Here is a 25747-nt window from a genome sequence, read left to right as displayed (position 1 = left end):
ATTTGGTTGACTGGGGTTCCTGCCCTTGAGGAGTTTACAATCCATAGGATATTTTTACTGGGTTTCACTGTGTACTAAGTGCTTGGGAGAGTACAATATAGCAGAGTTGGAAGACACGTTCCCCTCCCCAAAGGGAGCTTAGAGGAAGGGAAGGGAAGAGAAGCAGCATGGCATAATGAATAGAGTCAAGACCTGGGAGTCAGAAGGTCTGGGGTTCCAGTCCTGGCTCCACCGGGACCTTGGGCAAGTCAGATCACTTTTCTGGGCCTCAGTTACCTCATCTGCAAAACGGGGATTGAGACTGTGAGCCCCACGTGGGCTCCGTCCAACCTGATTTGCTTATATTCACCCCAGCGCTTAGTACTGTGCCCGACACATAGCAAGGGCTTAACCAACACCCTTAGCAGGTGAGACATTAATAAATGTACATAGGTGCTGTGGGATGAAGTGCCAAAAGGTTACGGGTCCGAGCGTGTAGATGACACAGAAGGGAGAGGGAGAAGGGGGAGAGGAGAGCTTAGTCGAGGAAGGTCTCTTGGGGGAGATGTGATTTTAATAAAGCTTTGAAGGTGGGTAGAGGAGCGGTCTGTTGTTTACAGAGAAGGAGCTCTGCATCAGGGAGGATGTGGGCAAGGGGTCGGTGGCGAGATAGGCGAGATCGAGGTACAGTGAGTGAGAAGGTTGGCATTAGAGGAGTGAAATGTGCAGACTGGGTCGTAGTAGGAAATCAACAAAGTAAGGTAGGAGAGGGTGAGGTGATTGAGTGTAGATTGGAAACTCTAGACCTTAAGGTCCTTTTCTAGACTGTAAGTTCATTGTAGGCAGGGACCGTGTCTCCCAAGTGCTTAGCACAGAGCTTTGCTCCCGGTAAGCGCCCAATAAATACGTTTGAGCGCTTTAAAGCCGACGGCAAGGAGTTTCAATCGATCAGTAAATCAAAGTGGAAATCTTGAGAAAAGTCACGTCTTGGTTGTCCCCAGGGGTATGGCCTTGGTTTCTGGACTAGATCTTAGGAAGCTTTTAACCCTGGGCCAGTGCTCTGGGTTCATAGTCTGTCCATGCGGCCGTATCCTACATTATTATTATCTGCCATATCCTGCCGTATCCTAACATTATTATTTTTTAAGACATTTGTGAAAGACCTACAACATGCGGGGGACAGTACTGAGTGGTGGCCTGTGGGGAAATCACAGTCTTAAAGTTTGGGGGAATTGCAGAACAGAGGGAGAGAATTATGCAGTCTCATGTGATTTCTGGGCCCAGGGCCAGAAGCACCACTGGGGACAAATCAGAAAAGAGGGCCCTGAGGGAGATCTGGCCCCATTAAGCCCAAGAGAGGGATGGTCGCGTAAGGATCAAATAATACAATTTGATGTAATTCGTTTTGGAGTGTGTGGATGTAAAGCAAACTCTTTAGAACCAAATGAAATGAGCAGCTGCAAGCTATCACATCTGGATTTTAAATGGACCACAGATAATTGCTTCTATCAGTCAAATCCTGTGGAGTTATTTAGTCACTGACCTGCTGAATGAAAGCGAACCGTCTTGCCTTCGTTTCTTGTGACTCAACAACGCACCCGGAGATACGCCAACGAGAGTGATAGGGAAGAAACGGGGCCCGTCACACTGAAAAGGGGAGGCCATCAAGACATAAGGCCTAGCAATAATTTCCGGCCCTTTCAGCTTTGTATCTTTGATAATACAAAATCCCCGTTTCTTAGGTAAAGTTAGAAATGGAAATTGAAATCAATCATATTTTCCCCGGAATGTTTAACCGTTTTCGGTAATGGAGCGGCCGTCAGAGAAGCATCAGCCTGGACGGGTAGGTCCCTGAGGCGGACGGCTTCCCCGGCCCAGGCCGCTGAGACCAGATCCTGCTCTGAAGGTCAGATCTGTTCATTAGGCACCAGTCGTTGCATTTTTCAACTGGCACGGGTGCTTCTTCGGTGTTAGAGCGTTAGACCTCTCTGATGGGAAGGTGAGTGGGAAGGCAGGGTTTGGGTGGGCAGGTAAGAAGTGCCGTTTTAGAGCCGTATTAAGTCTGAGGCGACGGGAGGACATCCGAGCGGAGAGGTCCTGAAGGCAGGAGGAGATGCGAGACTGCAGAGAGGGAGAGAGATCGGGGCTGCAGATGTAGATTCGGGGGTCATCAGCGGAGACGTGATAGTTAAAGCCTTGGGAGCGCATGAGCTTTCCAAGGGAGTGGGTGTAGATGGAATGTAGTAGTAAGGGATGTAATGTAGTGGAAGCGATGCCTTCTCCAAAATGCAAGCGGATGTTCTGCAGTCCGCGGAGCGCCCCCAGTATCTCTGGCCGAGCCAGGCGGTTGAAGATCGACCCTGGGAATAATAATAGTAATAATAACGTTGGTATCTGTTAAGCGCTCACTAGGTGCACAGCACCGTTTTAAGCGCTGGGGTAGATACAGGGGAATCGGGTTGTCCCCCCGTGAGGCTCACGGTTAATCCCCATTTTCCAGATGAGGGAACTGAGGCGCAGAGAAGTGAAGTGACTTGCCCACAGTCACACAGCTGACACAAGTGGCGGAGTTGGGATTCGAACCCGTGACCTCTGACTCTCAAGCCCGGGGCTTTTAGCGGTGTTGGCAATTCCTTTAAGAAGCAGCGAGGCCTAGCGGAGAGAGCAGGAGCCTGGGAGTCAGAAGACCTGATTTCTAATCCCGGCTCCACCATTTGCCTGCCGCGTAGCCTTGGGGAAGCCACTGAACTTCTCTGGGCCTCAGTTTCTTCATCTCCTGATTAAATCCTCCTCCTCCTGCTCCCTACTTAAGAACGTAAAACCCATACGGACAGTTTCCAACCTGCTTAACTGGTATCTACCTCAGTGCTTGGAACAGTGCTTGACACACATAATTATTATGATCATCTTTATTATTATTATTACTAGGGGCCTAGGGAGAGGGGTCTCTAAGAGGAGGATTTCAGCGAGAGGAGCCACCGCAGGGAACTGCGGGAGAAAGGCTCTTGACGGGGGAGAGCTTGGAAAATTGGCTTGGGGGAGATCCAGGCAGAGAAACAGAACTAGAGGAGACCCAAGGAGGGGAGAGAACTGGAAGGAGAAAAGAACAGTTCTTCCTATACTTGAAGTTATAGTGGCTAGGTAGTAAGCGGCGTGGCTCAGTGGAAAGAGCCCGGGCTTGGGAGTCAGAGGTCATGGGTTCGACTCCCGGCTCGGCCACTCGTCAGCTGGGTGACTGTGGGCAAGTCGCTTGACTTCTCGGTGCCTCAGTCACCTCATCTGTAAAATGGGGATTAACTGTGAGCCTCACGTGGGACCGCCCGCTGACCCTGTATCTCCCCCCAGCGCTTAGAACAGTGCTCTGCACATAGTAAGCGCTTAACACATACCAACATTAGCATTGGAGATAAATATGTCCCTCAAGTTAGAAGACGGGGCTGCTTAGGAATGGCGCTAAACAGCCCCACGTTAACCGAAACCCCTGCTGATGTGCATCCGTGGAATGCGTAACGGACATGGCACAGATGGGGCTTGAAGGAGGCGAGCTTGGATTTCTGCCTTCTCACAGGTACCGCTTACAAGTAGGCAAAGCCTTCCACCAAAGAGCCAGACGAGAGCGAGATTTCCCTCCCTCCCAGCCTCCCCTTCCTCCCTGCCTCTCCACCCACCGCTTCCCGTAAAATGGGGACTATAGCGCCAAGAACTCAATCCTGCTCTCTCAAGTGGTTTGGGGGGGGGTGGGGAAGGGGGAGGAGGAGGGCGGGGAAGAAGGGAGGGCGGGGGAAGGAGAAGAAGAGGAAATAACCGATGTTTTGTCAAACTGGTTTGGCAAGAGGGGAATAGGTTGTTTCACGATTGGAAAGAGCAGACCGAGAGCTTTCGGAATCGCAGAACTAAATGCCACCCCATGTCTCGAAGTCAGACGAAAGAGAGGTGATGTCGGAATATTATCGATGATCCATCAAAAAGGTGTGACCTTTAAAGTCTTCTCTAGATTTGGGGGCTTTATTCTGCCCTAATGCTAGAAACTCTCTCTGGCCTTGGTTTTACTATACGGCACCCTCCCGGTTCTCCTCCTACCTCTCCGACTGTTCCTTCTTAGGACACCAGATCCTTTGCCGATTCTTCTTCCTCCCCTCTCCTTTCACCTGTGGGTGTCCCGGAAAGATCTGTTCCGGTAACGATGAGATAATCTGTTAAAGGCTTGCTGTGTGCCAAGGCTGTACCGAGCACCGAGGTCGAGACAGTACGGTCGGCTGAGCTAATCTAGGCGATGATTCCCATAGCTGTCTCACCAATCCTTTGTCTGAATGACAGTTTCTTATTTTCTCCTGCCTCCGGGGCCTCTCAACGAGGATGGCCTGCCGGCTCCTTAAACTGAATATGTCGAAAACCAAAACTCATCTTCCCTCCTAAACCTTCTCCTCCTCCAAACTATTGACCGTTGACAGCTGCACTGCCCTCCCTGTCCCAGAGGCTCACTACCTTGGTGTTCACCCTTGACTCCTCTCTGTCTTTTCCTTTCTACGTTTAGCCGCTCTCTAAATCCTGCCGGTTTTTCTGATGCACCGTTTCACGGATCCACCCCCTTCCTTTCCTCCCTTATGGCGTTCGTCCTATTTGAGCTCTCATCACCTCCAGATTGGATTTCTTTAATAGCTTTCTTACCGGTTTCCCTGCCTCAAGCCTCTCCCCTCGTCAGACTCTCCTACAGACAGCTGTTTGTACCATTCTCTATTGGGAATAACTCAATCCCCTCCTCTCCTCCTCAAAGTCCTCCAATGGCTATCATTTTTTCTCTTTACGTGCAGAGAGTCTCCTAAATCATTGGCCGTGAGAAGAGAACGTGTTTACAGCTAGCTCTGTTGTATCGTGCTCATTCATTCGCTGGATCGTATTTATTGAGCGCTTACAGCGTGAAGAGCGCTGTACTGAGCACTTGGGAGAGTACAATACAAGAATAAACAGACACATTCCCTGCCCACGATGAGCTCTGAGTCTAAAGAGGGGGAGACAGACATTAATATAAATAAATAACTTACGGATATGTATATCGTTGCTGTGGGGCTGGGAGCGGGGGAAGAACGAAGGGAACGAGTCAGGATGACACAGAAAGGAGCGAGAGAAGAGGAAAGGAAGCTCTCCCAAGTGTTTATGACAGTGCTCTGCACACCGTAGGCACTCAATAAAGCACTCAGTACAGTGCTCTGCACATGATATGCACTCAGTAAATATGATTGAATGAATAAATATCAGTGATTGATTCATCGATTAGGTCTGTGCCGTTTTTGCCACATCCCAGCTAACACTCTGATCACCCCACTTTAATCATCTACCCGAACCTCGTTCGTAACGCAGTGACACCTTTGCCCTGCATGGAACTCCCATCCCATCAAATCCACCAAACTGCATCCCTGCCCTCTTCGAAGCCCTTCTTAAAAAACAACTCCTCCAAGACACTTTCTCTGATTAAGCCCCACATTCCAGGTCACGTAGCCCCATAAGTTGTCTTAACGCTTACTTGGGTATTTGTGTATTTTTTGTGTATTAATAATTTTGGTATTTGTTAAGCGCTTACTGTATGCCAAGCACTGTTCTAGGCACTGGGTAGATACAAGGTGATCAGGTTGTCCCACTTGGGGCTCACGGTCTTAATCCCCATTTTCCAGATGAGGTAACCGAGGCACAGTGAAGTGAAGTGACTTGCCCAAAGTCACACGGCTGACAAGTGGCAGAGCCGGGATTGGAACCCACGACCTCTGACTCCCAAATCCGTGCTTTAGTTACTTGCTTTTGTTTCCATTATGTGTCTTTATGTTCGTACTCTCGTATCTATTGTATATATAGCCATGAAAATGCCCTTGTCTAATAATAATTATTAGTTATTACCATATGCCATGCATTGTACTAAGCGCTGGGGTAGATACAGGATAATCAGGTCCCCGCATGGGACTCACAAAGCAAGTAGGCGGGAGAACAGGAACAAATCCCTATTTTGCCGATGGGAGATCTGAGGCACAGAGAAGTGAAGTTACATATCCAAAGTCACGCAGCAGGTAAGTGGTGAAGCCAGGATTAAAACCTAAGTCCTTTGACTATCAGGCCCGTGCTCTTTCCACTAGGCCACCCTGCCTCCCTGGGTAGAATGTAAACTTCTCGAGGACGAGAATGCTTGGATTTCTGGTTCCAAGAGTCTAGACCAATGCTGAATTAATATTGCTGATGGTGAGAACGACGTATGTTCCTTCCCAGTTAGCTGCTCTAGTGTGGATTTGGACATTACGATAGATTGACTTTAAAGTTCTTACGCGGTGACCCAAAGTGAGTTTTATATCTAGCATCTCTTAAATTTAGGAATGATTCAAGTAAGCAGGGCCATCGGCACCTCCTCAGTTGTCGGGAAGAGAAATGTCTGTCGTAAGAATTAAATCCAATAATGATTAATAATAATCATGGTATTTGTTAAGCACTTTCTGAGTGTAAATACTGTATTAAGTCCTGGGGCGGACCCAAGATAATGAGGCTAGACACAGTCTCTGTCCTACATGAGGCTCAATAACAATTTCAAGGAAATGTAATGAGGCCCCCCCAAATACAGAAAGTACTTAAAACTTGGAGCGGTGGACCTTAAGTTAATAATGAGTTATCAGGGAGGTGCTGCTGTTTGGTTAATACTTGGACTGTGAGCCCGTCATTGGGCGGGGATTGTCTCTCCCTGTTGCCGAATTGTACTTTCCAAGCGCTTAGTACAGTGCTCTGCACATGGTAAGCGCTCAATAAATACTATTGAATGAATGAATGTTACCGAGGTGCAGTAACAGGGGTACGGCAGGTGCCACTGATCTTTCTCAGATACTCGGCATTGGTCGGGTGATATTTGAATGACGTGTTCAATTTTAGAATGGGAAAATACTGAAGAAGGTCCTCGAAGAAGAACAAAAGTCATTACAAAAGGGTGAGAAAATTGGCCCTAGAAAAGATTAGAGAAGTGATTTAGTCTAGAGAGACCATCAGTAGTAATGATTGAGTGCTGTATTCTGTGCAGGGTACAGTAGAATGAGAAGACATGATTCCTGTCTTTCTGAGAACTTACAATTTAGCAGGGGAAGCAGACACTAAAATAAATTGCGGGTAGGGGAAAGTAATAGAGTATAAATAATAATAATAATAGCATTTGTTAAGTGCTTTATTATGTGCCAAACACTGTCCCGAGCACTGGGGTAGTTAGAAGATAACCAGGTTGGACACAGACCCTGTCCCACATGGGGCTCACAATCTGAGACAGAAGATATCAGGACAACTCGAGTGGAGGGATGAGGGTAAAAGTAGTCAAGTGCTTGGGATGGGGAAGTGCTGAAGTGGCCACAGGGAGAGAAAAATGATGTAGAGCAATTTTATCATAACTTTACAGAAATATGAAACGCGGCCCTAAGGAAGTGACTGGCCGATTGACTTCCTCTCCTTAGAGGCTCGCCATTAGCTTCCCCCCGCCACCCCCTCGCATCGTCCTGGGTTTTCCAGACTCCATGACTGCGGTGAAGTTTATCAGGGAGAGTCCGATGCTGAATTGGCCTATTTGCCTCAGATTCTCCGAAAATGTTCATCACAGAGGGACATCATGATGGTCATATCTAGTGGGTATTATTCTACCCTTTCCCCAACTCTGGTTACTTAGATTTATGTGCCTTTCTAAAAACTCTGGGGCCACGGTGGATTATGATTATGTCGTTGAGTTTACCGTCTCGTACATGTTTTAATATGCATGTTTTTGTGTGTCTGCTACTTCCTTTGAAACTCCCCAGAACTTTGCCCTCAGATTGGGTGTTCCCAGACTCGCCCCCACTGACTGGTTATGTAACGACGTAAACATTGCTATTATTCATTTGTGCTTCTGTAATTATCGATTTATAATGCTACAACCTTATGCAGCTTTTATTTTCAGTGTCTGTATTACTTCCCCTTCGGGTCTACTTATTGCTTGATCGATTCATTCCATCTTCCCTATGGGCTTGCGGGTTGCTTGAGGGTAAGGATCCTGTCTTGCTGTTTTTTTGGTGTTTTCCATTCCACCTACCACAGTCTTCTGTTGAATGAATGAATGAATTCTCAGCGAATATCAATGAATGACTGATGTGAGGTAATTAAACCCTGTTTTCACCCCCAAAATTGAGAATAAAAGAGGATTGCTATGACTCATGCCGTGTATTTAGCGCTGTTTTCTGGAGCCTGACTAGGGGTTAATATTTTCCCTTTCCTGTTCCACCCCATTGTGTAGGTGGGGTGGCTGCTTTTGGCCTCCTGAATTGGTGGATTCTCTCCTCAGGGTGGGAGGAACGCATTGGGGATTTTGGTGGGGGTATCCCCCTGTTTGTAGGCAAGGGAGAGTTTTATTCCTGAGGTAGCGATAAAGCCAGGGCGATGCGATTCACTCTCTACGGAATGTCTTCTCATGACCGAATTCCACTGGCACGTGACCGGCATCACTAAAGGCACTCATTAACCTCAGCAGACCTGAAGGGTTTTGAATTCTTGGCATTTTTCAGGTTCTGGGTGAGAAAAGGTGTTAGTCGTAGGAAGAACTTTTCCCCTGGAACCTGAGAGCAGAGAGAAGAGGAGCAGGTAAGCAAAAACACTTGATTTATTTAATTCTTATGGTATCCCTTAAGCACTTTGCTGTGTGGCAGGCACTGTATTAAGTGCTAAGGTAGATACAAACATCTTTTTTTAATGGTATTTGTTAAGCGCTTACTGTGTGCCAGGCCCTGTTCTAAGTGCTGGTAAACGATTATCAGGTTGGACGCAGTCCATGTTCCGCGTGGGACTCTCAGTCTTAATCCCCACTTTACAGATTAGGTACTGAGGCCCAGAGAAGTAAAGTGGCTCGCCCAAGATCACCCAGCAGACAATTGGCAGGGCGAGGATTAGAACCGAGGCTCGTCTGATTCCCAACCCCCGACTTTAACCACTAGGCCACGCTGCTTCTCTAAGGTAATGGAGGCACAGATCAGTGAAGTGACTTGCCCGGGGTTACACAGCAGACAAGTGGCCGAGCGGGAATTAGAACTCAGGTCCTTCTGACTCCCAGGGGCATGCTTTATCCAATAGGCCACTCTGCTTCTCTAATCAGGGTGGACATAATCCCTCTCCCACAGAACGAATCCCCACTTTACAGATGAGGTAACTGAGACACAGATGAGGCAATTGAGGCATAGTTTGGGGCTCTACAAGTCTCAATGTTTGGAGTGTTTGTGTATCCCCTGCACTTTTAAAACCCTTCCGGCTGCCAGAAGCTCACCCAGATACCCGTACTTACTAATGTCACCCAAACCCATCCTCCGCAGCCATTCTAGGACCACCCATATCTTTTAAGCACCGCCAACTACGTCCCGCCCTAGCCAATAGCCTCTCGTTGCCCCGCCAACCCCAACCTCTTCCTAACTTGGCTTTCACACCTCTTCCCCTTTCTCCCGAATAAACCCATCGATCACTAATATTTATCGAGTACGTACTGACCGCAAGGCACCGTAGAAACGGTCACTCGGTTGTATTTCTTGAGCAGTTACGGAGCACTGTACTAAGTTCTGGGGAGAGTACAATATAGCAGAATTGGTAACCACATTCCCTGCCCTCAAGGAGCAGTCAGAGGTCATGGGTTCTAATCCCGCCTCTGCCACTTGTCACCTGTGTGACTTTGGGCAAGTCACTTCACTTCTCAGGGCCTCAGTTACCTCATCTGTAAAATGGGGATTAAAACTGTGAGCCCCTCGTGGGACAACCTGATCACCTCGTTCCCCCCTCCAGTGCTTAGAACAGTGCTTTGAACATAGTAAGCGCTTAACAAATACCAGCATCATTATTATTATTACAGTCTATAAAGCACTTGGAAAAGCAAAGCAGAACAAACGGACCCGAAACACAACTTCTCGGTCCACAAGGGGTTTATAATCTAATGGGTAAGGCAGTCAGACAAAAATTATACACAGACTTCGACCACTCCCTCTGCTTTTTTCCCATGCACCCTCCCTTCCTCTCTCCCTTTCTTTCCCTCCCCTTTCTTCTTTTCCCACTCTGTTGGTTCCTCTTTCCTCCTCCTTCCCTCCTTCCTCTCTCCCTATCTCCAGCCGGGGAGAGTGTCTATTTTTAAATTGGTTCTTGCTGTCTGCTTTCCACCCATTTCTGTGACGAGCACTGAACGTTTACTGGGTGAATAGCACAATCCTAGGTGCTTCTGGCCGGCTCGACCTTCTCTGTGATTCCTGAGAAGGTCAAGCTTTTGTGACAAGTGGTTTGAGGACTCTCCGTGGGATAGGAAGCCCGGTCCTGGGGAAGAGGAAGAACCAGAGAGACGACGAGATCTCTCCACTCATTTTTTTTTTTTGTTTTGTATTTGTTAAGTGCTTACAATGTGCAGAGCACTGTTCTAAGCGGTCGGGTAGAAACAGGGTAATGAGGTTGTCCCACATGAGGCTCACAGTCTTAATCCCCATTATACAGATGAGGTAACTGAGGCACAGAGAATTGAAGTGACTTACCCACAGTCACACAGCTAAGTGGCAGAGCCGGGGTTCGAACCCATGACCTCTGACTCCCGAGCGCGGGCTCCTTCCGCTGAACCACGCTGCTTCTCTAACGTAGAGAATTTAGACAACAGATGCTTTTTTTCTTTAGGAGTCATTGTGGGTCTTGGATGTGTTCCTCCCAGCTCTTCAGTGAAGATGACTGGAAAAAAAAATATATAACAGGCAGGACAGAGGTGCCAGGGCAGAGAGAGGTGGGGTGAGGAGGATAGGAGGGGGGAAAATGGGGAGAAAGAGAAAGGAGAGAGTGGAAAGGGGCAGAAGAGAAAGGGGGAGATGGAAAGAGAGAGAGATGGAGAGAAGGTAAGCGGAAAGCAATGAGTTGGGGAGAGAGGGAGATTTTTTTTAGAGGGGAACAGACATATTTTTCCTCTCATCTAAGAGCGGGAGGAGAGTCAGCAGCCATGCTAACTGCTGCCAGAAACAGCAACAAGAAGTAAAAGAATGGAGAAAGAGCTTTCACGGGAAGAAGCGTGGCCTAGCGGAAGGAGCCCGGGCCTTTGGAGTCAAAGGTCCTGGGTTAGAATCCTGGCTTGTCTGCTGTGTGACCTTGGGCGAGTCGCTGAACATCTCAGTGCCTCAGTTTTCTCTTCTGTAACATGGGAATGAAAGACCTGTTCTGCTTCTACTTAGTTCAGGTGACCCACGTTGCACGGGGACTCTGTCCGACCTGATTATATCTTGTATCTGCCCCTCCACTTAGTACGGTGTTAACTCGTTACAGGCAGGAAACGTGCCTGCTAAATCTGCCTGCTTTCTGCCCTTTCTTTTAAAGTGCTCAGAACAGAGCTCTGCACATAGTAAGGGCTAGTGAATACCATCGATCGATTTATTGATTGATCGGAACGTAGTAAGTTCTTAACAAATACTACAATTATTATAAGTCGCTACTTTTTCTAGCTCTGTTACAACGTTGGTAACTGCAGAGACCACGGCTCTGCAAGCCATCTTGGGTTGGTAGGGTGGCAAAATTCCGCTGTCCGCTTTGGTTTCAATCCCTTCCTGATGACGCTCAGCATTTTGTAAACCTTTCGGACCGCTAGGCCCACCGCAGCCCTCCAGAGTTTGACATTAGCAGAGGGATGGGAATGAATTCCACGGGGACAGTCATTTAAGGAAAGGATTCAGAAAACCCTTAGAAGCGCAGCCCTGTTCTTCTGCTTTCTTTGTTTCACTTGGTGAATTCAAAAAAAAGAATACCAAAAAACTCAAGAATCAAATTAATGCCAGGTGGAGGATGTGCGCTGAATCACACACACACGCACACACACAGTGAAAGTGTGGATTAGTGGGCCTCTGTTCTGTTTGTCTTATTTCGTTTCGGAACTTTAAACGTATAACTAAGAGACTTCCCCCTCTAGACCGTAAGGTCGTTGTGCGCAGGGAGTGTATCTGTTTATTGTTCTACTGTACTCTCCCAAGCTCTTAGTACAGTGTGTGCTGAGTAAATACGATGGACTGTGTAATGCCTGACGAGTGTAATGTGGCTCCTCTATCCCTCCCCAAGACGAGCCCAGAGTGGAGGGCTCTACGTTCCCCACTCACCAACTCGGTGCTCCAGCTCCGTATCAAGCACTATTGGCTTCAAAGCTGTCCATCACCTTGCCCGCTCCTACCTCACCTCCCTTCTCTCCTTCTACATCCCAGCCCGCACGCTCCGCTCCTCTGGTCGCTCACCTTCTCGCCGTGCCTCGTTCTCACCTGTCCCACCGTCATCGACCCCTGGCCCACGTCCCACCTCTGGTCTGGAACACCCTCCCTCCTCAAATCCGCCGAGCGATCACACTTCCCCCTTCCAAGCCCTACTGAAGGCTCACCTCCTCCGGGGGCCTTCCCAGACCAACCTCCCCATTTCCTCAGCTTCCCCTCCCCTCCCCATCACCCCAACTCGCTCCCTTTGCTGTACTCTCCCTCCCCACCCCACAGCACTTGTGTATATATGTACAGATCTATAATTCTATTTATTTAAATGAATGCCAGTTTAATAATAATGTTGGTATCTGTTAAGCGCTTACTATGTGCGGAGCACTGTTCTAAGCGCTGGGGGAGATACGGGGTATTCAGGTTGTCCCACGTGAGGCTCACAGTTAACCCCCGTTTTACAGATGAGGTAACTGAGGCGCAGAGAAGTGAAGTGACTCGCCCACAGTCACGCAGCTGACAAGTGACAGAGCCGGGAGTCGAACCCATGACCTCTGACTCCGAAGCCCGGGCTCTTTCCGCTGAGCCATGCTGCTTCCCATGTTGTTGTTACTTGTTTTGATGTGTGTATATCTATAATTCTATTTGTTTATATTGATGCTGTTGATGCTGATTTGTTTTGATGTGTACGTATCCATGATTCTATTTATTTATATCGATGCTATTGATGCCTGTTTACTTGTTTTGATGCCCGTCTCCCCCCTTCTAGACTGTGAGCCCGTTGTGGGCAGGGATCGTCTTTCTCTGTCGCTGAATTGTACTTTCCAAATGCCTAGTACAGTGCCCCGCACACAGTAAGCGCTCAATAAATGCCACTGAACGGATGCTCCCTTAATCAGTCCTTCGGTGGTGTTTACTGAGCATCTCCCGTGTGCCGAGCGCTGAACTAAGCAACTGGGAGAGTACAGTAGAGTTGGTAGATATGATCTCTGCTCTCAAGGAGCTTACAATCTAGTGGGGGAGACAGACATTAATATAAATTGCAGATAAGGAAGGCAGCAGAGTAAAGGATGCGTACGTAAGTGCTGTGGGTATGGGGATCGAGTGAACTGAAAGCGCTTAAGTCGCACATGCCCAACTAAGCACATAAGTGATGCAGAAGGGAAAGAGAATATTTTGGGGAGATGAGAACTGTGAGCCCCACGTGGGACAGCGACTCTGTCCAACCAGATTTGCTTGTATCCACCCCAACGCTTAGTCCAGTGCCAGGCACATAGTAAGCGCTTAACAGATATCACAATTATTATTAAGGGCTACGATACGGGTGGTCTGTCGGCTACTTTTTGAGCGCTTACTGTGTGCAGAGCACTGTACTAGCACCTGGGAGAGTAAAACACAACAGAGCTGGTAGACACGTTTCCTTCCCACAATGAGCTTACAGTCTAGAGGGGAAGGTGGACATTAATTTAGTAATTTCGAACAGATGACGTATGGATAGATACGTCAAGTGCGGTGGGGTTGAGGGCGGGGCAAATATCAACTACCCAGAGGTCACAGATCGAAGTGCGCAAAAGGGAAAGGGAGCCGGGGAAAAGAGGTGCTTAACGGGGGAAGCCCTCTTGGAAGAGATGTGACCTTAATAGGGCTTTGTAGGTGGCGAGAGTGTTGGTCTGGCATATATGGAGGGAGAGGGAGTTTCAGGCCAGAGGAAGGATGTGGGAAAGGGGTTGGCGGTGAGACAGACGAGATTGAGGAACAGTGAATTAGCCGGTGCTAGAGGAGCGAAGTGTGTGAACCGAGCCGAGTAGGAGACAAGTGGGGTAAGTAGTAACGGGGGCGAGCCGACCGAGTCCTTTAAAGCCAATGCTGAGGGGTTTCTGTTTGATGTGGAGGTGACCTTACAGTCCAGAGAGAAGGGAGGGTGAGAGCAAGAGGTGAGCGGCGAGAGAGACGAGAGAGCGAGAGTGAAGTAGGGGTTGGCGTTAGAAAGGTGAAATGTGTGGGCTGAACTGTAGTAGGAGAGGAGACAGGTTAGGTAGGAAAGGGTCTCTATGTCCCTTCTTCCTTCCGGGATGATTCTGATGAACTTTAGCGATCATTGGGCTTTCCATCAACTGTGGGCCGTGTGTCAGACAAAATGTTTAGAATCCTAGACTGGAAATCAGGTGTCCATCTCGTTCTCTGTGTGGTGCTGTGGTCTTCCCCCACCACCTCTCCGGGTATCTCCTCTTCTACAGAGCCCACCCTAATGATTTTTACTACACGCTTGCTTCAGAGGATGGTCCTAATCACAGGGCCACAAGGATACCAGTTGAGGGCCACTCCTTTCATTATGAAGGCATCCTGCGTCCCAAGCCGAAGGCCCTCCCGTTACAAATATTCGGGATGATTAGACTGTAAGCTCTGGAAGGGCAGGAACTGTGACTTTTACTATCATTGTAGCCTCGTAGTATGGTGATTTTGCACGCGGATGGTGCCTCATAAATCCCGTTGAATAGCGGAAAGAGCCCGGGCTTGGGAGTCAGAGGTCATGGGTTCTAATCCCAGCTCTGCCACTTGTCAGCTGTGTGACCTTGGCTAAGTCACTCAATGGGCCTCAGTTCCCTCATGTGTAAAATGGGAATGAAGACCGTGAGCCCCACGTGGGATAACCTCATTACCTTGTATCTACCCCAGCGCTCGGCACATGGTAAGCGCTAAACCAATGCTAACATTATTATCATAATGACCTGTGAGGCTTGTAAATGTCTACGAGCAGAGGCGTGTGGCAGATTTGATACTAAGTCCTGCAATAAGAACAGGGTCAAATCACGTCACTCTCCTATTTAAAAACAAAAACAAAACCCCACCAAATCTAATCCACTCCAGGGGTTTTCCTGCCAGTTTTCTCTCTTGCTAAGAACTGAAAATGGGACATCAGTCACAAATTCACCATCTTTGGTGTTAATGGAAAGATGATGCCTGTTGCTTCTCGTATCCTAGTTTTATTCCCCATTCGTATTTTTTAGTGGTATTTGCTAAGTGCTTACTACGTCCCAGGTACTGTGCTTAGGTGCCGGGGTAGATACAAGCCCATAAGGTTGGACACAGTCCGTGTCCCACATGGGGCTCACAGTTTTAATCCCCATTTTCTAGATGAGGAAACTGAGGCACCGAGAAATGAGCTGAGCTCCCAAAGCAGGACATGAGATTAGGTGGCATTCTTGCAGAGCCTTGGTACAAAGTGAACAGAATGAAGGCACCTTATGATACAATAAAGATGATTTATTGCCTAGCATCACTGCACCAGATTTAGACTTCTAATTGACCATACACTAGGTGATTTGAAAACTTACTGTGTGCAGGGCACTGTACTAAGATCTTGGGAGAGTCTAATACAGTCAATCAATAGTTGTATTGAGTGCTTACTGTGTGCGGAGCACTGAACTAAGACCTCGGGAAAGGATAACGCAACAGAGAAGCAACGTGATCTAGTGGATAGAGCATGGACATGGGAGTCAGAAGGAACTGGATTCTAATTCTGGCTCCATCATTTTTATGCTGTGTGACCTTGGGCAAGTCACTTAACTTCCCTGGGCCTCAGTCACTCACCTGTAAAAGGGGTATAACTACTGTGAGCTCCGTGTCAGACATGGACTGTGTCCAACCTGATTAGCTTGTACCTACCCCAGCCTTCCCACTTCATTTCTCTGAGACTCAGTTTCCTCATCTATAAAACGGGAATCGAATACCCATTCTCTCTGTACTCGGATTGTGAGCCTCAGGTGGAACAGGAATTTTCCTGGCCGAATTATATTGTATCTACCCCAGTGCTTAGTACCGTGCTCGGCACATAGGAAGAGCTTAACGAATGCCACGGTTATGATTATTATCATTATTATTAAGGAGCTTACTGCCTAGAGGAGAAGCTTACAGTCCAGAGTTGCTGAAAATGAGGCTAGAAGTAATCTGTGGTTGGAAACCAGCAAGGTATTGGCAAGAGGGAGCCATAGTGAACTGAGGGGGAAGAATCCCCAAATTCTCTTCAGACGGAGAATGTAAGTAACAATGCGGTTCTGTTGACAACACTTGGGTGCAAACCCCTTGCCCGATAGGCTCTGCAATACTGGACAAGCAAAGATGGCAAAGATTTAATCTAAGGTCTCGCAGGATAAAAAATGCTGCGTGTGGGAACAGAATGTAGGAAAGAAGCCAAAGACTGAAAACTAAGACCCAACCCTGGTTGTCTCATCGCATATGTAAATAAAAGTTGAAATAATGTTACCACTTCGTACAAGTTAAAATGTAGATCTCTAGCTATCCATGGAGTTTGAAGAAGCGATGAGGCCAGGCGGAGAGAGCACGGGCCCGGGAGTCAGAAAGACCCGAGTTCTAATTCCCACTCGGCCGACCGTTTGCTGTGTGACTTTGGGCGTGTCATTTTTTTATGGTATTTGTTTAGTTACTACGGGCCAGGCACTGTTCTAAGCGCCGGTGTATATTCGAGGTAATCAGGTTAGACACAGTCCATGCTCCACGTGGGACTCACAGTCTTAATCCCCATTTTCCAGATGAGGGAACTGAGGCCCAGAGTTAAGTGACTTCACACAGATCACACAGCAGACAAGTGGCTGAGCCGGGATTAGAATTCAATTTCTCTGTGCCTCAGTTTCCTCGGCAGGAAAATGGGAATTACATTCCTGTTCTCCCTCCTACTCAGACCGTGAGCGGGACAAGGACTGTGTCTGACGTAATTAACTGACACCTCCCGCAGCTCTTAGTGTTCGACACATAATAAGCACTTAACAAGTACCATTAAAAATGAAGATGACACTATATAGTTGTCCTTCGTAGTCAAAGAAGATACCACTGATGGAGAAATTCACCTCTGGGTGGGTTTGGACTGAAAAGACCAATACAGAACCCATAGTCCTGGCCACAGTAGATACACAAAATGATTGCGCCTTGTTGTGCTGCACTTATGAACATATAATAACTTATGAACAATAGTGTAAGCTCGCTGTGGGCAGGGAATGTCTTTATACATTCATTCATTCAGTAGTATTTATTGAGCGCTTGCTATGTGCAGAGCACTGTACTAAGCGTTTGGAACGTACAATTCGGCAACAGATAGAGACAATCCCCGCCCAGTGACGGACTCACAGTCTAAACTGGGGAGACAGACAGCAAAGCAAAACGGAACGAAACAAAAACAAGACAACATCATCGAGATAAATAGGATCAAGGAGATATACACCTCATTAACAAAATAAATAGGATAAAAAAATAATATATACAAATAAGCACAGTGCAGAGGGGAAGGGGGAAGGGCAGAGGGTGGGGGGGAGGGGAGGGAGAGCAGAGGGCAAAGGGGGGGCTCAAATTGGGAAGGCCTCCTGGAAGAGAACTCGCAGTAGGGCTTTGAAGAGGGGAAGAGAGTTAGTTTAGCAGAGGTGAGGAGGGAGGGCGTTCCAGGACAGCATAGGACGTGGGCCAGGGGTCGACGGCGGGATAGGGGTCAATGGGAGACCGTGAGGAGGTGGGCGGCAGAGGAGCGGAGCGTGCGGGGTGGGCAGTGGAAAGAGAGAAGGGAGGAGAGGTAGGAGGGGGCAAGGGGATGGAGAGCCTTGAAGCCCAGAGTGAGAAGTTTTTGTTCCGTGCGGAGGTTGATAGGCAACGACTGGAGGTTTTCGAGGAGGGGAGTGACAGGCCCAGAGCCTTTCTGTAGGAAGATGATCCTACATCTTTATTGTTGACTTGTACGCCCCCAAGAGCTTAATACAGTTGTCTGCACACAGTAAGCGCTCAGTAAATACGACTGAATGAATTAATTTAATTTTTGCACATCTGGTGCTGTTTGCTCTTTTGCCTCCTTCTCTCTCTTTCCACGTGAAGCTTTTGCTCGAGGATATTTCCCATCATCCAAGCCCTCAGCAGCTCTTCTTTTGCCTCAAGCCAGGCGTTCTGAGCTCCTCCCCTGAAATGTATCCTTCAGGTTGGACAGCCTCGCCTCCTCCTCACCCGTCCCTGCAACCAGCGGGGTCTGAGGAGTGAGTTGGAAATGGGAGTCAGGAAACCTGGGTTCTAATCTCGGTTCTGCTGCTCGCCTGCTGACAAGTCACTTGACCTCTCTGGGTCTCAGTTGCCTCTTCTGTCAAATGAGGATTTGCTACCAATTCTCTCTCCCCCTTAAACTGTGAGCTCCAAGTGGGACAGGGACCGTGTCCCATCAGATTATATTGTATCTATCTCAAAATTTAGCACAACGCCTGATATATAATAAGCACTTAAATACCATTATCATTATTATTAGGTGGGGAGATGATAAACCCGGTAGAATGGCCCCATAAGATACCTTTGGTATTGATATTCCTCCTCGTCCCGGATTTTGTTGCGGATTCCCGTCATTAGCAGTGGGTTCACAGATTATTTACCGCATCCTCTCTTTAGCCCCAGATCACCTAGAGCTGGACTTGAGTCAACTAAGCAGAGCCCCTCAAGGGCCCATGTATTTTTACATAATAATAATAATATTAATGGCATTTGTTAAGCACTTACTTTGTGCCAAGCACTCTTCTAAGCGCTGGGGTAAATATAAGGTTTTCGGGTTGTCCCACGTGGGGCTCACAGTCTTAATTCCTCCTTTTACAGATGAGGTAACCGAAACACAGAGAAGCGAAGTGACTTGCCCAGGGTCAATAGCTGACAAGTGGCGGAGCAGGGATTAGAACCCTCGACCTCTGACTCTCAAGCCCGGGCTCTTTCCACTAAGCCGTGCTGCTTTTACATCTCTTACATCCAACTCTGCTGTGAGAAACAGTTGACTCCTTCGGCCCCTGTCATGTGGGTGGTGCTGTGATGGAGTTAGTGGATCTGTGTACTGAAGTGGGCTGCGTTCATTTGAGCTCCGAGCCACACCTGCGTAGCTGTTTGGACACAGTCCCTGTCCCACGTGGGGCTCTCCATCTTAATCCCCATTTTACAGACGTGGTAACTGAAGCACAGAGAACTTAAGCGACTTGCGCAAGATCACACAGCAGACAAGTGGCTGAGCCACACCTACATGTGACTCATAAAACGGAGGAATCACAGGCCTGGGAGTCTGACTGCCAAATCAGTAGGCTGAATCGTCTGAGGCTGGGTCTTCACCCCATTATTACATTCGTAGTTGGACGGTGGGTCTTCCGCCTGGAGCGCTTCAACGCGAAGGAAGAGCAACCGCACGTACTTAACAGAGAGAGAGCCCCGTTCCTTCCTCCACTGCCGTTTCTCCATTTTGGCTTTCACTGATTTGGTTTTCTCTGTTTTCAGAGACATTTGCGTCTTGGTCAAGTGAGTGGGAGAGAGTCTTCTGCATGCCTATCTGGGAGGTCCAAGACCCTCATGCAGGACCAGGGTCAGACAGAGGTGGTTCTTGGGTGAAAGGGCGAGATGGGGCGAGCCCTGAGCGTGCTGCTGTTCGTTGTGATTCAGCCCTTACTTAAAGGTATGTTTGGTGCCTTTCCACTCTCCAGAACAGAACAGACAAGCCTCTGCTGATCTGTCCCCCCTTCCTTCCATTTCCTTCTCCCCAGTTGGATCGTGCACTTGGACTCTGTTCTAAGAGTTTCAGTGTTTTGAAAAAATGGTATTTCTAAAGTCTATGTATCAAACACTGTTCTAAATGCTGAGTAACCCGTGAATTAAAATAAAAATGAATGGTGGCATTTGTTAAGCGCTAACTATGTGCAGAACGCTGTACTAAGCGCTTGGAATGTACAAATGGGCAACAGATAGAGACAGTCCCTGCCCATTGACGGGCTTGCAGTCTAATCGATATCCATAACGTAGAGGGCTCAGAGCGTGTCCTTTTGGGGGCTTGAAGGATGGGCTGAACTTGTTTGCCCTGGGATCACCTTTTTAGGAAGAAAAAGATCCACTATTCAGGACTCTATCATATAGATGCGTGACCTACTCACAGAGCAATTTGATGATTTCTGCAAAGCCATCAAGCAGGTCAGAGGTGGAAACAGATTACAGTTCTAGCCTCACTGGTATACTTTCTGCTTTGAAAAGATTGTGATGGAGTCTCCTGGTGTAGTGAATAGAGCGTAGGCCTGGGAATCAGAAGGTCATGGGTTCTAATTCTGGCTCCGCCACTTGTGCTGTGTGATCTCGGGCAAGTCATTTAAGTTCTCTGTGCCTCAGTTACCACATCTATAAAACGGGGATTAAGATGGTGAGCCCCATGTGGGACAGGGACTTTGTCCAAACGGATTACCTTGTATCAACCCCAGTGCTTAGAACAATACTATTACTATTTATACGAGAAGACATTGTACCTTTGCGCTTGAACTCCGTTCCATCGCACGGACCAGTTCCCCTCTAGCATATTGCCTTGAGCCGGATCAGAGTTTGGAATCCATCAGTGGAATTTATGGAGCATTTTACTGGATGTAGAGCTCTGTACTAAGTGCTCGGAGGAGTACAGTACAACAGAGTCGGTGGGCGGGTTCGCTGCCCACAATGAGCTTTAAGTCTAGAGGGAGTTTACCACCATCTTATAAAATATTTTGGCCTTGAAAAGAAGTATTTATCCCCAGAAAAATATGTGACTCCTCCCCGGAGTAAGAGAGTTAATGGAACATGCGTTCTCTGCTACTTAATAATAATAGTAATAATAATGGTATTTGTTAAGCACTTATTATGTGCCAGGTACTATACTAAGCACTGGTGTAGATACAAGGTAATTAGGTAGAATACAGTCCCTGTCCCACATGGGGCTCACCATCTTAATCCCCATTTTACAGATGAGGTATCTGTATCTCAGGGATACACGGAGAAGTTAAATGATTTAGTAGGGAGTGTTGCCCAAGAGGAGTGAGTGTGCGACAGTTATCGGGATGCTGTCCTGATTGAGCATTTTTCATAAAATGATCTCCCCATGCCTATAGTTTCCGGACTCTTGGGGCTCTCATGATTCTTCCTACAATGGCAAATGAAGTGAAGCTTTGAATATTTTCAGAGAGAATTCGATTCATGAAGACAGCCAATCGGGGTCATTTAGAGGGAAAAAAAATCCCCAGTATTTTCCTCAAAAGGATTCTTTCCCTCCCATTCTCTAGATAATTACCCAGTCCTTCACTCTGCCTGCGGATCTACCCTCTGCCTTGTGGTCTCCTCAACCCTGACCACAACCCTCTGTGGCCGCTAGATTGTAAGCTCCTTGAAGTCAAGTATCATGCCTCCTCATTCTATTGTGCTCTCCTTTGTATATTAATTGCAATACTCTCCTCAGTGTAAGCATTCATTAAATCATATCAATTGATATCTAAAATGGCAGCCCTTGATCCCTTGGTATTTATTTTTTTGTGTGTTTGCCCCAACTCAAGGAAAGCTGCCCCCTCCAAGGAATGTCTCACTAATTTCTGAAAACTTCAACTACTTTTTGCTGTGGGAATCGGACCTATCTGCAGGAAATGATCATTATGAAGCTGAGATTATTTCGTACGGGTAAGTTACGGTAACGGATGGCTACGGCAAGGAAGGAGGATGGATTGCATGATATGTAAAACCCGGAGTAATCTCTACAGAGGAAATATGCATTTGAACACTGAATGAACCGTTTGGGTTGGAAGTTCAATTTTTCCTCCCTACCTCACTCCCATCAGAGCTTCCTTAGTCAACCTCATCGTCATCCGTGGAATTTCCTGAGCACTTACCGTGTGCAGAGCACTGTACCAAGAGATTGCACTTTTCTAAGCGCTCTAACCACCAAGTTATTTTCAGACAAGCTCTGAGAAGGAGAATGCATCAAAATAAGTATTTTCACTTCATCTCTCCCCAGACTTTGAGGTCAGAACTTCTATCTCCCACCCATTGGATCTCAGAGTTATTCATTGAGCCACCTGGAAACCAGTCAGGTTCTCTGTATGACTGAATTTTAGGAAACACAGATGCCACTGGTTGATACTTCTTTCCTTACTAGAACTGCTTGCTATGTTCCGTAGGCGACGAAACCTGACTAAAATGGAAGGCTCCAAGGAAATTGTTTCGGGATCCTCGTGGAAATGTCAACTGCATCTTCCGGACATTCATGGATTGTACTGGGTCAGGGTGCGAATGGTCAGTGGAACCAGGGTATCCAATTGGACTCTCTCCAATGAGTTACAGCCCTACAGAGACAGTAAGGTCCTTTGGGTATGAACATTGATTATTATTCATTTTAATAAGGAAAATTTCAACTTTTCTTCTCAGGAGAGGGGTGAGGGAATTCTATCCATCTTGTAATATTCTTCCAACAGAATAAGTGTTAGTGGTCCATTAGGTCACGCTATGGGTGGGTACCTCTCTCATTAGCCCCTTGGACTAATACCTTTAGAGGGGGCTGGGGCAGTTTGAGTATATGTCTAATAATGAAATATAAATGTGGTATTTGTTAACTAAGAGCAATGGTGATATTTGTTAAGTGCTTACAATGTTCTAAGCAGTGGGGAAGATACAGGATGATCAGGTCAGACTCAGTCCCTGGCCCACACAGGACTCACAGTCCAAGTAAGAAGGAGAACAGGTATTGAATCCCCGTTTTACAGATGAGCTAACTGAGGCCCATGAGAAGCAGCGCAGCCTAGTAGATAGAGCAAGCGTCTGGGAGTCAGAAGGACCTGGGTTTTAATCCTGGTTCTGCCACTTGTCTGCTGTGTGACCGTGACTGTGGGAGCACTTCACTTCTCTGTGCCTCAGCTACCTCATCTTAAAATGGAGATTAAGACTGTGAGCCCCACGTGGGACGGGGACCGTGACCAACCCAATTTGCTTGCATCTACTCCAGTGCTTAGTACAATGCCTGGCATATAATAAGCGCTTAACAAATGCCACAGTTACTATTATTATTTTTAAGTGACAAGGTCACCCAGCAGGCATATGGTGAATACAAGATTAGAACCCAGGTCCTCTGACTCCCAGACCCATACTCTTTCCACTAGGCCATGTTGCTTCTCAGTTTAATATGTTCTAAGCTCTGTGGTGGATACAGTATATGCAGATCAGACGTAGTCCCTGTCCCTTATGGGGCTCATACTGGGGGAGGGAGAAAAGTGCTTTTTATCCCCATTTTACAGGTGAGGAAATGAGGTTTAAAAGAGTCAAGTGACTTTGGAAAAGTCACGTAGCAGACAAGTGGTGGAGCTGGGATTAGAACCCTCCTATTCTGACTCCCAGGCCTATGCTTTTTCCACTAGATCATGTGTAGAATGTGAAAAATTCAGATTAGCTGAGCAGGTAGGAACATCTGAAAGCTCGAGTTGGGTTCCATGGAATTCTCAGTCTTCATGGAGTGAGGTAACACTTGGATATTTGGGAAACTAGCGATGAGAGGGTAGATTCACCGGAAAACTCTGAAACCAAAGGGACTGGTGTGAAAGAGGCAAGTAAGAAGACCAGAGTTTCCTTTCCACCTCCAGCAATCTTGGGCCCTCCTCTCCTGTCTCTCAAGCTCAATAATCTGCAACTTCAAGTGAACGTCTCCTTGCCACTCACTTCCTACCGAAGGAGAGATGGCTCGTTCAAGTCAGTTAAGGATGTGAAAGTGAACGTGGAGTACAAGGTGGTGCTGTGTGAGGTGGACACCTTGATCTGCACAGTAAGTGACCCGTCGACCCGGGGAGGGGACAGAAGGGCGAGAAGAAGGAAAGTAGCCTGGGGCTGTGAACACCGTCCAAGGGAAAGTAGATGGGAGTCCAAGGGCGGGAGGTGTTGAGAGAAGAGACCCGGGCAAATTTTTGTTGAACAGCATCAGCTAGAGCTCCCTCCTCACCTTCTAAAGCAGCTCTACAATTACAAATAAAGTTACCTGCTCTGGACTCCTAGCCAACTTCTCCCACTACAAACTCACACATTCAGGCTTTGATTCAGCTCTTTCTCTGCCTGGCAATTCTGTTATTCTTCCCTCATCGACTTACATGTCCACAGCACCCTCGGCACTTCCGAACCTCGACTCCCTCTTTGAGCCCCTCAGTCCCCCTCCCCGTCTCCCTCCCTAACCCACGATAACCTCGCCAACCCCTCTGTCGGTAAAGTGGAAGCCGTTAGGCATGAACTTCCCCAAATCTCCCTGTCACTCCCACGACCCCCTACTGCTCCTTCCCAGGTATTTCCCAAGAGGAGATCTTTAAATTTACCCCCTCTGCACCTTTGACCCTCTCCCCTCTCCCCTCCTAAATTCACTTCTATTCTTTCCCCCAACCGTCACCACCATCTTCACCCTCTCATTCTCCTTTCTGCCTTCAAACACGTGCAAGTCTCCCACGTTAAAAAAAAAAAAAAAGGCCTCTCTTGATCCCTCAGTCCCCTTCAGTTACTGCTCCATCTCCCTGCTCCCCATTCCTATCCAAATTCCTAGAACGGGATATATCCACCTGTTACGCACTTGGATGCGTACCCTTTGGGCATTTGGTAACCTCCCACTCTCAGCTCCACAGCACTTAGGTACATATCTGTACGTTATTTGTTTAGAATAATCTATTTCTCCCCTTCTAGATTGTAAGCAGGTAACATCTACCAACTCTGTTGTATTGTACTTCCGCAAGTTCACAGAACAGGGCTCTACACAGAAAGCGCTCAATAAACAATGATTTATTGATCTACCCTCTGCTTTAAAGTTGTCTACAGCTTCTTGAACTTCCGCCGTCTGGCTTCTGACCCCTTCACTCCACTCGACTGCTTTCGCCACGGTCACCAATGGTCTTCTGGGAAAGTACAAAGGCTCTACTCCATCTTGATGCTTCTGGATTTCCATTGCTTTTGACACCTTGAACCAATCTCATTCTTCTCAAAACCCTACCAGGACTCAGATTTACCACACAGTACCATTCTGGTTCTCCTCCAACTTCTCTGACTCCTCACTTTTATTCACTGACTCCTCTGGGAATCCCCCGAAGCCTCTGTTTTGGGTCCTCTCTTCTTCTCTTATTACACTCCTCTGAGGGAATTCATCTTCTCACGTGGCTTTAGCTACCCACTCTAGGCGGACGGTTCCCAAATCCCCGTCTTTTGCATCACGTATGCAGTTGGGTCCGTATCTCCTAAGCACTTTGATACTCGCTCCACCCTCATCCTGACATCTACTACTTCCCTCATCTGTATTATGTTTTAATGTCTTTCTCCCCCACTGGACTGTAAGCCCCTTAAAGGTAAGGGACTGGGTTTACCAACACTATTTTTTTTCTGCACATAGAAAACACTCAGTAATTGATTGACCTTTTGCTCTGGCCCTAACCTCTCACCTATCTCTTGCCGAATTGTACATTCCAAGCACTCAGTACGGTGCTCTGCACATAGTAAGCGCTCAATAAATACCATTGAATGAATGAATGAATGATCTGGAATCCTGCATCTCCTCTTGCTCCCAGGGCATCTCAAATTGGATATCCTGCCAGTACTTCAAACTAATATGTCTAAAAGTAAACTCGTCAACTTTCCCTCTCCCCGTTCCCACCTTGGACTTTCTCATCTCGTCGACAGCACCACCCTGCTCCCCATCCCAGAAGCCTGCGACCTTGACGTCGACCTTGACAACTGACTATCCTTTTGAG

The 25747-nt window shown here is 47.5% G+C and overlaps 1 protein-coding gene across 4 annotated transcripts in view; it reads left to right on the top strand.

The window, feature by feature from the left end:
- The first annotated feature begins 3779 nt into the window (after window positions 1-3779).
- LOC114812885 (interferon alpha/beta receptor 1a-like) overlaps window positions 3780-25747 on the top strand; it is a 29704-nt gene continuing 7736 nt past the window's right edge. Inside the window, exons 1-6 of one of the 4 annotated variants that reach the window (XM_029067625.1) lie at window positions 3780-3948; window positions 8523-8598; window positions 19488-19662; window positions 21548-21668; window positions 22166-22341; window positions 23618-23796. In XM_029067625.1, coding sequence (XP_028923458.1) covers window positions 19608-19662; window positions 21548-21668; window positions 22166-22341; window positions 23618-23796 — 531 coding nt within the window. In that variant the 5' untranslated portion in view covers window positions 3780-3948; window positions 8523-8598; window positions 19488-19607. Of the gene's footprint in view, window positions 3949-8237; window positions 8599-13777; window positions 14018-19487; window positions 19663-21547; window positions 21669-22165; window positions 22342-23617; window positions 23797-25747 lie in introns of those variants that run through there. The other 3 variants (XM_039912426.1, XM_029067627.1, XM_029067634.1) reach the window with 3 other exon arrangements.

The sequence above is a fragment of the Ornithorhynchus anatinus genome, chromosome 6, assembly GCF_004115215.2.
Source record: "Ornithorhynchus anatinus isolate Pmale09 chromosome 6, mOrnAna1.pri.v4, whole genome shotgun sequence".
In the NCBI taxonomy this organism is placed as follows: domain Eukaryota; kingdom Metazoa; phylum Chordata; class Mammalia; order Monotremata; family Ornithorhynchidae; genus Ornithorhynchus; species Ornithorhynchus anatinus.
This window is presented reverse-complemented; position numbering and strand designations above follow the sequence as displayed.